Genomic DNA, 16,244 nt, shown 5'->3' with positions numbered 1-16,244 from the left:
GAGGAGGAAAAGTCGGACACATTCAATCAGGAAGAAAAGGCTATCCCAATACTTGGATGTACGAAACAGAATCATAAGTTATGCACTTACCAGAACACTAGATTTATCTGGTCTCTGTCTAGACACTGGAACAACTGGAATGTTTACCTTGGCATCACTTTGCTTGGCAATGATATCTTCACAATCTCTAGCTCCTTCCCTATTCCATAACACCCTGTTCTGAAGGGAGATACCAAGGTCGCGTAAAAGACTAACCAGGCAGCTAGCTACATCACAAATCATAAACAGAAAAATGGAGTAAAAGCTTAAGACCCATAAACAAGGCAGACCAAAATCCAAATTTCTTGCAGGATATGACAATTTGGAGGGGAAAGGCAGGTGGGTCACTCCAGGGTCCAGACAGAGGTCAGAAAAATCTAGCATTCTCCTAAGTACATAACGTGTGGAACCACTGGAAATATACTCAGTCAGGCACACTGGTCGCCAGTGAAGTCCAAAATTCACCAGACTGCAGCAGTGATACAAAATTAATCTTTTAATATATCCAGCACACCAACAGATTTGGCACTTTCATTCCTCAAGGGCACTTCTTCAGAATAACAATACACTAATTAATCCTTAAATAAGTCAAACTAGTTAAGAATAACAATTCTCCATTGGTCAAAAACAGTCAAGTGACTTAAAAAATGTTAAAAGTATAGCAACAATTATACCACAGTATATGTAAAGCACAAATACCAGAATGTGGTCAAATAAAAATGAAACATACAAGATCATTAAACATGGCAATAGTGAAACACGGCATGTAATAATTAAATTCTATTTTAAATTCTATTTTAAAGCTCTCTCTTTCAGAGCTGGAAGAATAGAATAATGTTCATTTAAGCCAGGGGCTAAACAGGCAAAAAACTTTAGTTGGCACATTAACTCACAATACTCTAAATTCTTTTCCCAATCACCCCCTCTTTCAAAGGGTTTTACCTGCTCCAACACCCAAAATTTAGAGGAATAATCTAAACACACCAAAGTGTGTTTGAATAGTGCATTGGTTTCCTTTCTTCTTGATACCTCATACAAGTGTTCGTAAATTCTCTGTCTTAGGGTTCTCTCTGTTTTGTCAACGTAAAATGCAAAACATGAAGAGCAACAGGCCAAATACACTAACCCTTTAGAGTGACAGTTGAAGTATACCTTGCCCTTTAATAATCCAACAGGGCCGCCAACATGTAGTTCATCCACATTAGCTACACAAGGACACTGGGGGCACCTTCCACATGTATGCGTCCCTGTCCTTAATCTAGGGTTTGAATATGATTTACAATTTTCTAAACCGTTTTTGATATTCCGTCCCCTTCTCAAACTATATTTCAGTTTCCCAGAAAACACCTTAGGACTGCTGGGCATTATAGCAAAAATGTCCCAATAGGTCTGTATGATGTTCTTCATAAGATAGGTGTCCCGGTGAAAGTCTGTCACAAAATAGAAGTCTTTACTGGGGGGGTACATCGGTAACCCTTGCTTCCATCTGTGTAGTAGTTGTCACAATGTTATCAGAAACTATCCACCCATTATCCATGTACAAAATGGACATATATCTGGCTCCCCATTCTTGTGAAATCTTATCAGTCAGAGAAACAACCAAGGATTCAGGGTAACCCACAGTTGACAAAAAGTTTGCCTATATACTCCAATTCGGAAGTCAATTCATCCCCAAGTGTAGTCATATGTGCTACCCTAACCATTTGGCCCTTGATAATGTTCCTTTTCTGTGAATATGGATATTCACTCTTAAAATGGAGATAAGAACTGGAGAAATATTTTAAGATGTACAGAGAAGACACACCCAATATATCTAAGGTCTTTCCTAATCTGCGCATCCAAAAAATGAACACCATCCTCCATTACACTGGATGTAAATTCCAAAAAACTGGTGGTGTGACTAATAAAATCCAAGAAGGGGGCAATAATCACCTTTGGTCCCTTCCACACAATAAAGATGTCATCCAGGTAACTGAAATAACATCTCGTGTGTTCATAAAAGGGTGAGGTGAATAGAAAATGCTGCTCCCAATACAGAATAACTATATTGGCAAAAATGGGGGAACACGAGGCTCCCATTGCAACCCCCCAATCTGCTTGTAGTATGCTCCTTGAAGAAACAAAAACGTTGTTACTGAGCACCAATTCCATATTATCAAGCAGTAACCGAAATTCCACGGGGGTAGGAAGTCAAAACCCACAATAATTTCTTCAAACCAGGCTAGACCAATTGTCCTGGGGAATCACACTAAATAAATCCTTGATATCTATCGTAAGGAAAGTGTAATCCCTATTAAACTCCACTTCCTTGAACTTATTCAAAAAGTCCAATGAGAATTTAAACTAGAATTTAATTATTACATGCTGTTCCAAGTTTAATTAACTTGTATGTTTTCTTTTTATTTGACCACATTCTGGTATTTGTGCTTTACATATACTGTGGTACAATTGTTGCTATACGTTTAACAGTTTTTAAGTTACTTGACTGTTTTTGACCAATGGAGAATTGTTATTCTTAACTATTTGGACTGTTTAAGGATTGATTAATTAGTGCAGTGTTATTCTGAAGTGGTGCCCTTGAGGAATGAAAGCGCTAAATCTGTTGGTGTGTTGGCTATATTAAAAGATTTATTTTATATCACTGCTGCAGTCTGGTGAATTTTGGACTTTCTTGGTGACCAGTGTGCCTGACAGAGTATATTTCCAGTGGTTTGATGACCAGTGTGCCTGACAGAGTATATTTCCAGTGGTTTGTGTTTAAGTACATAACTTGCTTATTTTCCTGGTCCTGTTCAGACACTGGAAGAACTGGACGGAATCCCCAGCTGACCTCGAAAGGCTTAAGCCAGCAAGCCTCTCTGAATAGTAACTTCCTAGAAATGTAATCAAACTAAAAAGGTTTGGCAAAGGTACGCAAGGTTGACCATGAAACAGCCACATATTCCAAGGGTAAGTTACATAAAAAAAAATGTCAGATCTGGCCTGAGCTATATTATAATGCATTTTTGGTCTGGTGGCCAAGGATTTCCCAGCAAAAGATTAACAATGGACAATGCAATTGGATACCTTCCGACCTTTATTGGCAGATGAAAAGGATACAAGCAACTATTCATCCATTTTGAACTCCTTTGTACAAAGAAGATAAAAACAAGGCTGTCTATGAACATTCAAAGAATGAAACTGATATTCTCCTTTACTGGAAGAAGACTGGGAAATTAATAGACTAGCTTGAATTGGCTTTGGGTCACCACTTTCAGAATAAAGGATGGGTTCATCCTAAGTGTAAATGAATGAAAAATAATGTTGGGATATTTTAAAGATAAGGCATGAAGTTTAGAAATCCTTCTAACAGACAAATGATGGCTACCAGAAAAACAGTTTGAGGTTAGAATTTTACAATTATGGAATTTTCTGTCTCAAAAGGGTGGTTTGGCTAATCTCTCAAGGAAAAAAAAATCAAATCTTAAGTGGAAGCAGACTGAGCTACAGGTAGTCTGGAATAAAAACTTTTCAGAAATGCTTTACGTGTTTTGTGGGATGCCAATGAGGATGTGGGAAAGTCTGCATGAAAAGATGACATGGTTAATTAGTATCCTTTAAGAGAGGAGTAACTGGCTGCTTCTTAAAAAGGGTCTCCTAGAAAAGAGAACACTAGCAAGACATGCTGAAGTAGGATCCCTATTTTGTTTCAAACCCCAAAGTGTAAATTGTTTCCATTTACCCAAGTCTCTTTGCTGAAAGTCTTTGAGATACAGTAATTAGAGCAACTTCTATGGTAAGGAACAATTGGTCCCTGGGCCATCGCTGGAAGTACAAAAAACATGTAGTCAAGTGAAGGGAACATATATCCAGGTGACCAGCCTGGATAGGTGTGAAATTAGATAAGGGTGCTGTGGAAGAGGCAGGGGTCTTCTCTTCAGATGAGACCACAAGGGGAACATATCTGGTGAGGCAGAATGGAGCTATGAGAATTACCTTTGCTTTGCACACTTTGGGTTTCTAGAGGAACCTAGCTATTTGTGGAAATGCATACAAGAGACCTGGGGGCCAACTGTGGGAGAATGCATCACTTGGCAACTGTCCCACGAGGTCCAGGAGACCATTAAGGAGCATAGCCCAAATTCTCAATTGCCCCCAACCACTATCTGATTAACTAACTTGTTAAGGTAACACTGTAGGCAAATAAAGGTGGAAAGATTCAAACCCTTTACCCTTAGCATAAGAAGCAACTCATTAACAGGTCATAGCTTACTCTCTCTGCACTAACTGCCAGACTTAAAACACCTAAAGTGAAGATGCATGAGATTTATGCAAATGATCATTTAAAGACATAGCCAGTGTTTGAGCTACACAACTACTAACATGACTCATGACTTTTTACTTTTTTTTTTTGTCTTTACTGGTGCACTCAGACCTACAAAGCCAATCCCCACTAGCTGCAGACATACCATGCTGCAGTAAACTGCAGAAAGTATTCCCAGTTATATATGTGTACAAGCTTAAAGTCATGGTTCTTAACATTATTTCTACATGTGGATTGGGTGGGTGGACTAGGCATTTCATTAGTTTCACCCTTGACCTGAGCACCTAGAACACAGTCATACCATCAAATCTTAATACAATGATCTGCAGAACATATGTGTAAACACTTAAAGTGAAATAAATATTAAACATACATGCTTAATATGTAATGCACATTTATTTTTGTTTACCAGAATAGAGCAATGATCACAAATGACCAAATGCAGGCTCAGTCCAGGTTATGTAAAAAGTAACAGAAAACTATACATATATAAAATACACGAGTATAGGAAAAGTACAGTTTTGTACCTACCATAAATGTAGATGTCCGATAGGTATGCATCTGCAGTCCTAACATATGGGTTGTCCTGCCTCAGGCAGCCCTTCGGTCGGCCGGATTCCAAAGTCTGGGTCTGGCTTCGGCTGATGTCGCACTTCACCCGACGTCATAGCTGCTGTTTATTGGGTATAAAGGCATCAGCCGACGCCATTTTCCTCAGTGTTTCTTGACCCAGATGCCAGGTGCCCTCTAGGAAGGCTAAGTTTGGATAAATGCAAAAAATTCCAAACAGTAGAGAGCAAACAATATAAATATATATATATATATATATATATATATATATATATATATATATATATATATATATATATACAAACAAATACACCATAATAGATTCCCCCAGCTAGCTAAAAGAGGGGTAAATACCCTAGGAATACCACAGAGCTGAAGGAGGGTGGGTAATCCTGACTGCAGATGCATACCTATCGGACATCTACATTTATGGTAGGTACAAAACTGTACTATGTCCTTCAAGGATGCATCTGCAGTCCTAACATATGGGTAGAATACCATAGCCAAACTGGAGGAGGAGGCACTAAGATAAAGATGGTGTAGTTAAGATCCCTTGCAAAACAGCAGTTGCAAAACCTGCTCGGGATCTAGAATATAAGGGAAGATTATAATGCTTGGCAAATGTATGCACGGAGCTCCAAGTAGCAGCTTCTAAAATGTCTTTGGTAGCCACTCCTTGTAGGAAAGCTGTAGTGGTGGCTGTAGCTCTTGTGGAATGAGGTCTGATATTTTCAGGAGTTGTCTTTCCATGAAAAGAGTAGCAAAATCGAATGCAATTTCCTATCCATTTTGAGATTGTCTGTTTTGAAATTGCTTTTCCTTGCATTCCTGTTGCATATGCTACCAGAAGCTGATCATTTTTTTCTGCTGGTCTTAGTTCTGTCCAGATAGTAGCGTAATTGTCTGTGCACATCCAAGGTATGTAGCGGTCTTTCCCCCCTGTTCTGTGGGTTGGGGAAGAATGTAGGTAAATGAATCGCTTGGTTCAATGATACTCTGGAGACCACTTTTGGCATAAAGGTAGGGTTAGTTCTCAGAGAGACTCTGTCCTGATGGAAGATAAGGAAGGGTTGTACTGCCATTAATGCCTGTAACTCAGATACCCTTCTTGCTGAAGTGATTGCTAACAGGAAAGCAGTTTTCCAAGACAAGAACTGTAATTCTGCTGTTGCTGCTGGTTCAAAAGGGGGAAGTGTTAACTTTTCCAACACAAAGTTGAGATCCCATGTAGGTAAAGGTGGTTTCCTTGGAGGTTTTACATTTTTGATTCCTCTCAAGAACTGCCTGAGTAGAGGATGAGAGAAGACAGGAGGATCCATGTTGTATTCTGCTGAAATTGCTGATGCATGAATCTTAATGGAGGAGTAAGACAGGCCATTGTGGAACAGTTCTGCTAGATATTCCAGGATGTGTGCTATGTTTGCCAATGAGACATTTTCTCCCTTTGCTGCACTCCAAATGAGGTATCTTTTCCACTTGGCTGAATAAGTCTTCCTTGTGGAAGGTCTGCGTGCCTCTAGGATAATGTCCTTAACCCTCTGGGATAAACCTGGGTTATTTTGTTTTATGCAATATTCCAGGCAGCTAGCTGCAGTGTTTTCAAGTTTGGATGTAGGATCTTGTAGTTGTCCTGTGTTAGAAGTAGGGGACATAGAGGTAGAGGCCATGCGTGTGTCCGAGACATGCTTCTCAGTAGCGGGTACCAATGTTGCCTCGGCCAGTCTGGAGCTATCAGGATTACCCTTGGCTGATCCTCTCTGATCTTCAGTAGAACTTTGTACATCAAGGGAAGAGGTGGAAATGCATATGCTCTCAGGTTTTTCCAGCTGAAGGAAAGGGAGTCCACCCTCCAAGCAAGTGGGTGGTATGCTCTTGTGCAGAATTTCTTCAATTGGTGGTTGTGTGGGGATGCAAACAGGTCTATCTCTGGTAGTCCCCATTTCTTTGTTATGGCTTTGAAGATATCTGGATGCAGCATCCATTCGTGAGCATCCGTGGTAGTTCTGCTTAAGGTGTCTGCTAGGGAATTTTCTTTTCCTGGTACAAATCTGGCCTGAAGTTGAATGTTGAGATTCAGGGCCACATTCCACAGGTCCATTGCCATCCGGCATAGAGGATATGAATGTGTACCTCCCTGTTTGTTGATGTACCACATGACTGTGGTATTGTCGGTCCTTATCAGCAGATGACCCTGTTGAAGGAGTGGTCTGAATGCCTGGATCGCATGTTTCACTGCCAGCATCTCCTTTAGATTTATGTGTAGATTCAGCTGGTCTTGGGTCCATAGACCTTGAATACACTTGTCCACCATGTGTGCCCCCCATCCCTAGGTCTGAGGCCCGTGGTGATGGTCTGGCTTGGATGAGGTTTGTGGAAAGGCAAGCCTCTGTTCCACTGACAGGCCTGAGCCCACCACAGGAATTCTTGCTTCAGGCATGGAATTATTGGAATCTGGGCTTCTAGACTGTGCTTGTGTTGAGACCATACATTCCTTAGGTACCATTGTAGCTTTCTCATATGCAGCCTGGCATGTGGAACCAATATTATGCATGATGCCATGTAGCACAGGGCTTGCAGGACTTTCCTTGCAGTAAGCCGAGTTTGTGTCGTTAATGTCATGAAGTAGGCTGGTAGTTGCTTTTGTTTTTCTTCTGTAAGAAAAGCCATCTGAGTTGATGTATCCAGTTCTGCACCCAAGAATGTTATCCTTTGGGATGGTACTAGTCTTGACTTTTGCATGTTGACTGTGTATCCCAAGGCTTGCAACAGTTGTATGACATTTTCCAAATCTTTTATTAATTTTTCCTTGTTGTCCGCTTGTATTAGGCAGTCGTCCAAGTATGGGTAAATTTGAATTCCCTGAAGCCTGCAATGAGCAATTACTGATGCCAGGCATTTCGTGAATACTCTGGGCGCAGTAGATAAGCCAAAAGGCAATGCTGAGAATTGATAATGCTCTGATCCTGCAAGAAATCTGAGGTGTCTTCTGCAATCTGGTCGTATAGGGACGTGCAGGTATGCCTCCTTGAGATCTAGAGTCACCAGCCAAGACTCCTTGCCCAGCATGGGAAGAAGCTGCTGGAGGGTCAGCATTTTGAATTTTGGAACAATGAGGTATGTGTTGAGTGCGGACAAGTCTAGAATAGGTCTCCATTGATTTTCTTTTCTTGGTACAAGGAAAAGCCTGGAGTAAAATCCTTGGCCTTGTTCCATAGGTGGTACCTCTTCTATAGCTCTCATCCTTAGTAAGTTGTTGACTTGTCTTAGAGCGCCTGTTTTTTGGCTTGGTGGTAGGTTTGGCATTCCTCTCTTTTTGGTAGAGTGTGGAAGTGAAACCTGTAGCCCTTGTCTATTGTTTGTAAAGTCCATTTGTCTCCTGTAATGTAATGCCAGTTGTCGGAAAATAAGGCTAGCTTTCCGCCCAAGGGTGCTTCCAGTTGTTCCCTGGTAGGCGGAACTAGAGCCAAGTCATTGTGTCTGCCCTGTGGAAATGGTTGTAGTTGAATCTGTGGCAGTATTTCTCTGGTTGGTCGGTTGCCACTGACGTCCCCTGTAAGCACCCCTAGATTGGCCTCTGCCTCTGGGGCGTCTATTTCTGCCTCTTTGCGCTCTGGAGTTGTCTGGAAAGGACCAATTCTTCGAAGGCCAATTTTGGCTAAACCTCGGAGGTTGGACCTGTAAGAAATCCTTGACTGTTTGGACAGATTTTGCTTTTTCTTCCACCTTCTTTAGAACCTCCTGTGCAGGGGAGCCAAACAAACTTTGTTTCTCCATGGGAGCATCTAGGAGTTTTGACTTAACATGGTCTGGTAAGGATTGTTCTTTTAACCAGGCATGCCTTCGAATCACTGTTCCAGTCATAGCTAGCCTCCAGTGCATCATAGCCACATTTTAAGAAATTGTTACTGACCTGCTGAGAGTTATGTACCAAATCCTGAAGGGACTTGCGGTCTAAAGGTTCAGGAGAAGACAGTTTTTTGTTTATCTGGTCTAACAAAAATTCCTGGTACTGAATCATGTGAAATTGACAGTTCAAGGCCCTGGCCGAAACAGTAGCAGAAGTATAAACCTTTTTACCCCATCTCTCTAATGCTCTAGATTCCCTTTCAGAGGGAAGAGGGCTTTTGGCAGATGCAGCTGCCACACCTTTAGGGCCCTGTGAAATGGTTTCAGGGTCTGCAACAGGAGCCTTATACAAATGGTAATGTGTGTCCGGGACCCTGTAATATCTGTCTGGCTTGGCAGGGGCCGGAGGAAGAGAATCAGGGGCAGTACAGGCATCAATATATGCATCATCAACAACTGTTAGTACTGGCGGAATGGCTAAAGGCCTATGCTGTGGTAAGTATAAAAAGGTCCTTAGCCTTTTCCTTGAATCTGAAAAATCCTGGCCCTGCCATTGGAAGTGTTCCCTCATAGCATGCAAGGTTTCCCCAAAGAAAATTCTTCAGGAGGAGAAGCAGAAGGAATGGAGTCTTCTGCATCAGAATCCTCATAAGGAGAATATGGGCCTTCGTGAGGGTCTGAAATGTCTGAGTCATCCGAGGAATAATCTGTAGAGACAGGTTCCGGGGCTTCAGTCCTAGGCCTCTTGTCTGGAGGGGCTGAGAGGCCCTGTCTGGGTGAGGTTGGGATCCCTGATCAAAGAAATGAGATCCTCAGCCAGGCTGAGCATTTGGGAACTAGAGGTAGGCCTATGTGAAGGAGTTTTAGCAGGTAAGGCCTTAGAAGATTTAGCTGCTTTAGCCCTGGCAAAAGCCTTGATCGACATAGAAGCAGGGGGTCTAGCAGCCCCACGTGCAGGGGTAGATATGTCTAAAGGAATAGTGTCTGACAAATCCTGGGTGCCTGCTTCTGTAGCAGTAAATTCAGTAGCAGATTCAGCCATGCTCTGTGAGGCCTCGGCTATCGGAGGCATGCTTTCGGCCGAAGGAAGAACCGGGGGCTCGGTTTCAGCTGAAACAGAGACACTCGCGGTTGGCCTAACCGTGGCTTCAGCCGAAACCACGGGCCGTGAGTGTCGGTCCTTTTCCTTGCGCTTTTTAGCTAATTGAGTAGTCGGAGTCTCCGACGGCATTTTGTATGCAAAAGCGGGACCAAAAAACTCCTCTGCAAACTGCGACCGATGTCTAAGTGTCCGTCGGTTGAAGGAAGCACAGGCTAGACAAGCTGATACGTCGTGGTCTGGGCCTAAGCAAGGAAGGCAGTAAGAGTGGAAATCCTTATGAGGTATTTGTTTCCCACAAGTTAAACAATTATTTACTTTGTCTGACATCGGCTGAGGCAAGAAAGAGTCCCCAATGGGGTACTTAGCTTTTTAGAAGTCTTCGGTAGTAGAAATCTCTGGATCTGACCGACCAGCACTTGCGAACAGCTTCTGCTTCGGGCACCGCGCAGCAAGAAAGACTGAGGAAAATGGCGTCGGCTGATGCCTTTATACCCAATAAACAGCAGCTATGACGTCGGGTGAAGTGCGACATCAGCCGAAGCCAGACCCAGACTTTGGAATCCGGCCGACCGAAGGGCTGCCTGAGGCAGGACAACCCATATGTTAGGACTGCAGATGCATCCTTGAAGGACATCTGTGCATACACATAGAGGTCAACTTATACAATACATGAATACAGAAGACTGCATTTACATAGGGGTTTATATGTCTGTTTCAGTCAAACATAGGTTTCATCAGCAAAATACATCTTTACATAAGAAGCAAGAAACAGAAAAAAGGGTGTGGACTGGGAAGAAGAGAAAGAAAGAGAGACTGGGCGGGTGAGTAAGCTTGAGTGCACATTATTCAACTGTGCATAGGTTGGATATCACCTGCAAATTAGTAATCGCCAAGATGAGTATGTGAGGGATTAGATTCTGTGCAGTTAATTTAGATCAGTTAGGTGTTATCTACCGGGTAAGTCAGCAGATAGTTGATACTACGTATGTAAGTATAGAAGGCGAGAGGGGATCACTTGTTAGGGACCTATCCTGAGGGATGTGTAGAGTTATGCAACGTGCCCAGTCTTCAGGCAGTAGCATTCATTCTGATTTTTTAGGAAGTGCTTGAATGGAGGTCTGAAAACAGAGTAGTCAGCAAGTTCAAAAGGTCATCAGGAAGTGACTATCAATGTTTTGGGACTGAGAAGCTAGACGATTATTCCATACAGTACAGAACAAACATTTGGTTGTACAACACTAACAGATATCGGACATACACAGTTTGACATGGCTACAGATGCACATCTAATATTTACAAAAACATGAATAAAAAGATATGAAAAATGTACTAGTATACTAGCTGTAAGTCGTGTGCTGTGGTAGTGTTGTCGCCTCACAGCAAGACGTTGTTGCGTTCGATTCTCAGCTAGAGCATCTTCTGTGTGGAGGCATGCGTGAATGGGCATGCCTTTGTTGAAGGTTGTGTGTCAGGGCTGGTAACTCGGCACGTAAAAATCCACTACCAAACATTAGCAGACCGGAGTTCCGCTGTGGCGGAATGGCTCATTAAATCAGTTATAGTTCCTGGTGCCGAAAGACACAACAACATACTAGCTGTAAGTTATTTCAAATCAAGAGTTTTGAAGAAAAGTGTATATATATATACATATACACACACACACACACACACACACACACACACACACACACACACACACACACACACACACACACACACGCAAATGAATAATGCAAAAATAAAAGTTTGGGTTTGCATATACAACTTGAAACTGTTAATGCAGGTTATTAATAATAATAATAATAATAATAATAAAGAACTTACTTGGCAGAGGTAATTACTGGCAAGCCCATATAATTCCGATCTGAAAAAAAAAAAGAAGGACAAATGCTACAAACAAATCTATTAAAAAGAATAATATTTATCTATATTTCATTATTTAATATTATAGCCAATATTTAATATTATAGCCAAAGAAATTAACTATCAGTACACTACTGGATGTTGCATTTCACTTTTTATTAAAGTACTGAAAATAAATTATTTGAAGGCAAGGACCACGTAGTACAACAAACTAAGAGAGACACAAAATGACCACAAACCCACAACAGATACACAAAATAACCTTTGATTTTCCAGTCTATTTCTCTGTGTGTACCAAAGTTAAAACTATACCAGATTTCTGAGAATATCCTTAAATGTGTTTCCTATCTTTGGTCTGGCAAAAGATACAGGATTGCAGGCTGTGACTGAAGCAACTGTCTAGCTTGCATACTTTCATGTCAGTCTTTGCAAGACTAGTGTTCATTTGTATAAAGTCAGGATATTTAGTTTGCGGCTACTGTTTTGTTAAAACTGTTCATGATTTCACAGAAAGTCCCTGACTTTGCTTCAATTTAATGGCCTGCAACTAACTGAGAATTGCAGTCACTAACTGTGGGAGGGTTGGCTGTGCTGAAGACAATTTACTCTATTGCCATTTGCTCAGTCATTTCTGTCTGGGCAGGACTAGACTCCACTTAGAAGTTGGAACATTTAAATCTCTGGCTACTGTCTCGGTGTACCAAAGCTGAAATTGCTAACAACTGCAAAGAATACCCCTGACTTTCTTTCATATCTTTGGTTTGGTGAGAAACGGAAGATTGCAGCCATTCTGACTGTGGCTCAAGGCAATTTTCTCTCATTATTTGCTTAATTTCATATCTGGCTTTACAGGAATAGTGTGCATTTGTATGAAATAAGTTGGAATATTTGTTTTGTGGCTAGTGTTTTGTTGAAACTGCCCCTGATTTTCAAAGAATATCCCCAAATTTGCTCTGTATCTTTTGGGTTGGCAAGTAATTGAGGACTGCAATCAATAAATGAGGAACATGACTGTGGCTGAAGGCAACCTATTCTCTTGTTATTTGCGCAGTCGTCTCTGGCTTTAAAGAAACAGACTGCACCTGTATGACATAAGTTGAAATTTTAAATCTCTGGCTACTGCTTTGTGTGTACCAACGTTGAAACTGTCCCTGAATGCAAAGAGAAAGACACCGCTTTCCTTCACACTTACGGGCTAAACCTCCAACAACAAATAACGCTGGCAGGATAGATTCATATCCTGTCATATTCCACACCTCTAGAACAAGCTTCCACTTCATGTCAAGTAAACTAGCATGCTTGCCACTTTTAGGGTAAGCCTGGATAACGTGATGGGTGGCCTCAGATTTTTGTATTGTCATCCTTAAGGCTGGAAGGAAAGAACATAATTTTTAATGGTCTATATACCGACTGACTGCGAACCTACAGGAACAAGTTACTTTTTTAAAGACTATAACCGAAAGCTCATTCATTTCCTCCACTGACTTATTTCTGCCTCTGCCAAGTGGTTAGCACAAATATTCATTTACTTTATTTGCATGCAGCTCATTTTGCTTCCTCTATCAAGCCAGCCCCACTAGTTTGGGGTGTATGCACTGCAGGTTGTAAGTTCAGCCAGTTTGAACATATGCAGAGATGTACTGAATGGCTACTGGCATCTTCATCTTCTGTTATGCTTTGTTTTACTTAAACATAACTGCAAATATTGACACTAAGGTAAGATAAGCTGATTTTTATTTGCACATCTACTTGTTTCTGAAACACTTTTTTTTATTTTGTCTGCTGGAAACTCAGACTAATCTAGTTGGTATTGAGGCAAAGCACTCTGTATACCCATTAACTGGTTAACATTTACAATATTCCACAACAGTGAACAGAATTACACAGGAATCAGAAAAAAGCACCAAGTAAATTCTTCAGCATTAAAAGTGAGCATACAATCAAGGGAAATGCTTGCTTTGTAGAAGTGTGCTATCATAAAATAAATCAAATTAGTGATTGTGAGTGCAGCATTTACAGTATTTAGATGTGGTAAGTAATCTACTTCATTAATGAATATTACCTGTATTGTTGTGTGTCCTTAATGAAGTAAATGAAAAAGGACTCTAGTCCTTCACATTTCATCTGTTGGTATTTTTGTTTACATGCTTACTTAGGCATAACTGTATCTTTGTGCCTCTCACACTCTGAAATGGGCATGGTCTGTGTAATCGACATGTTAAACAGCTGTGCTGTCACATGCAAATGATCCACGATTGACTGGCATGCAGATTTGCCAGTGACATCATGCATACATTGGTTGTCGATTGACACACAGAAACTGTTATGCTCTCTCTGCATCTGTTAATGTAGAAACTAGTGAATCAAATTAATACAGAAACATATCATAACCTCTGTACAGCCTGTTTCTGATAATTGTTCCAGGAGCCTCCCTCTTCACTGAAAATGGGTGCTACCCAATAAGCCAGAACAGTTTTACATAATAACAAAATTGTACAATAGGTGAAATGAGATATGTGAAGTCCTGCCATTCTGTAATGTACTAGGAGTATGTGCTACTTGGCAGTAAGACCTAAACTACTAGCATAAACGTTTTTCACATCAACATTTTAACAATGTTTCTGCTTAGTAACAACTACTCAGAGTTTTAATACAGCTATTTCTAATCTAAAAAAATAATTGTATGCATTGCTCAAAGTTACAAGAGTGACTGTTACAATTACTGTAGTGCTGTACACTGCATCTAACTTTCATTAAAAAACAGATGTCTCTACTAGATTTTCTGTTTTTTAAAATAAAAACCTTACTCTTTTCTCAAAATACTAATGTGCAGAATACCTGATGAATATTCATGAGTCCAGTGAGGACATCCCCATGAACATTCTTTAAATATTTATACACGGCACTGGGTGTTGGGTGGTGGGCAGGATTTGGGTGGGCCTTGCTACTGCGCATCCGTGAGGAGTACTAGTATACAATTATGACCTTACTTATCCCTTTTTATGTCATTGCGCTTTGTTGAAAAAGCAACTGTGATTCATCTTGAAACACTAAATGTAGGACTACATCATGAGGAATACTGGCTACAGCAGTATTGTTAACCACACACAGTTATGCATTTGAGAAGTGGTTTTGTTTAAGTGTCCTCAAGGTAAAACTTGAGAGATCATCTCACACAGCAGCCTAGAAAAGTGAAAACTCTGCTGGATATGCAGCATCACAGTAGCCATGATTTTTACAGTGCAACACTGAGCACAGTTTTTCGCTTATGGCAAAAAAGGAGAGGAAAACAAATATGCCATTTAAGTAAGGACATTGAAGAAGTGGCATGATAAATATAGAGATGTTAAAATGTATATACTGTACACAGAGCTAAAAGTGGTAGAAAGCTAAAGGAGTACCTTTTGGAAGATATGGCCGACTTCCACTGTTGTACCATTTAATTTGCTTCTCAGGTTAAGTTATGATGTTAATGAGGTGGTACAGCTTGGATGACATGCACAATGCAGTTGAAAGAGTTGATACAGCTTGACTTTCAACTGCTGTGTTGTTTAAAAATGTACAGTACATAAATGCAGTACATTTCCCAAGTATAAAGGAACAAAACTGAGAAACAGCCCCCCCCCACACAAATAATTAACCATTTAAATGAATAGAGTTGTGCAGATCGCTTCTGACCAAGACAATTGTATTTAATCCCTTACTCAGTGAAAATAAACCAAAGCATACAGATGCATACATGCTGGTGAAGTTACAATCAGAGGCTGGTTGCAGAGGTGCTTCTGACTGTCTGGTTGGAGGCATGCAGTACACCAGTCAATGGCCATTAATGTAGCTGGTTAGAGTATTTACAGGTGGGGTATTATGAAGATATGTGGGATTTCTGTTACTGCACTGAATGGGATGCCACTCTCCATGACTTTATACAACAGGATACAGTCAAGAATTCTACATATAATTGTTCCTCCATTTGTGTTACTAATGTTCCCTTCCTTCAGTCAGTCATCTTTTCTTATGCCTGTAGAACTAGGAGGAGCATCCCAAGGTACATCCTTAAGATAGACTTGGAAGTACATTCATTGAGCTGCCAGTGTAGTGAAATCCAAAGCTCAGGGACATAATAAGAGAAGAGAAGGAACTTGTACCAGATGATTTCTGCGTCAATATGATTGTTACTAAGCCCAAAGCAGATTTGTGCGTCAATATGATTGCTACTAAGAACAAAGCAGCTAAGTGGAGTTTGAGAGGCCAGAAGACCACTACAAGCCCCCATATATGAGTGGGACCCTGATCATATACAGCTTTAAGTACCACCACAGGTGCTTCGATTGTGATTCTACACCCGACAGGAAGCCAGTGTGAAGAACACAACATGAGAGAAGTACCCACATATCTAGGAACTCCAGCAGGAAATGAGACTACTGCCCTCTAATGTCTAAAGGACTGCTGCCCTCTAATGTCTAAAGGACAGAACTTCAACAGTCTACATTTCCCAAATTCCCACTCTGCATAACTGAAAAG

At 40.9% G+C, this 16,244-nt stretch overlaps 1 protein-coding gene across 1 annotated transcript in view; it reads right to left on the bottom strand.

Annotated features, from left to right (window-relative positions):
• Positions 1 to 16,244, bottom strand: part of TSEN2 (tRNA splicing endonuclease subunit 2) — a 456,866-nt gene that overhangs the window by 405,894 nt on the left and 34,728 nt on the right. The window contains exon 3 of the mRNA XM_044078068.1: positions 11,685 to 11,724. Coding sequence (XP_043934003.1) covers positions 11,685 to 11,724 — 40 coding nt within the window. The remainder of the gene's footprint in view (positions 1 to 11,684; positions 11,725 to 16,244) is intronic.

This window comes from Protopterus annectens, chromosome 7.part0 (assembly GCF_019279795.1).
Source record: "Protopterus annectens isolate FY-2018-M chromosome 7.part0, PAN1.0, whole genome shotgun sequence".
NCBI lineage: Eukaryota > Metazoa > Chordata > Ceratodontiformes > Protopteridae > Protopterus > Protopterus annectens.
This window is presented reverse-complemented; position numbering and strand designations above follow the sequence as displayed.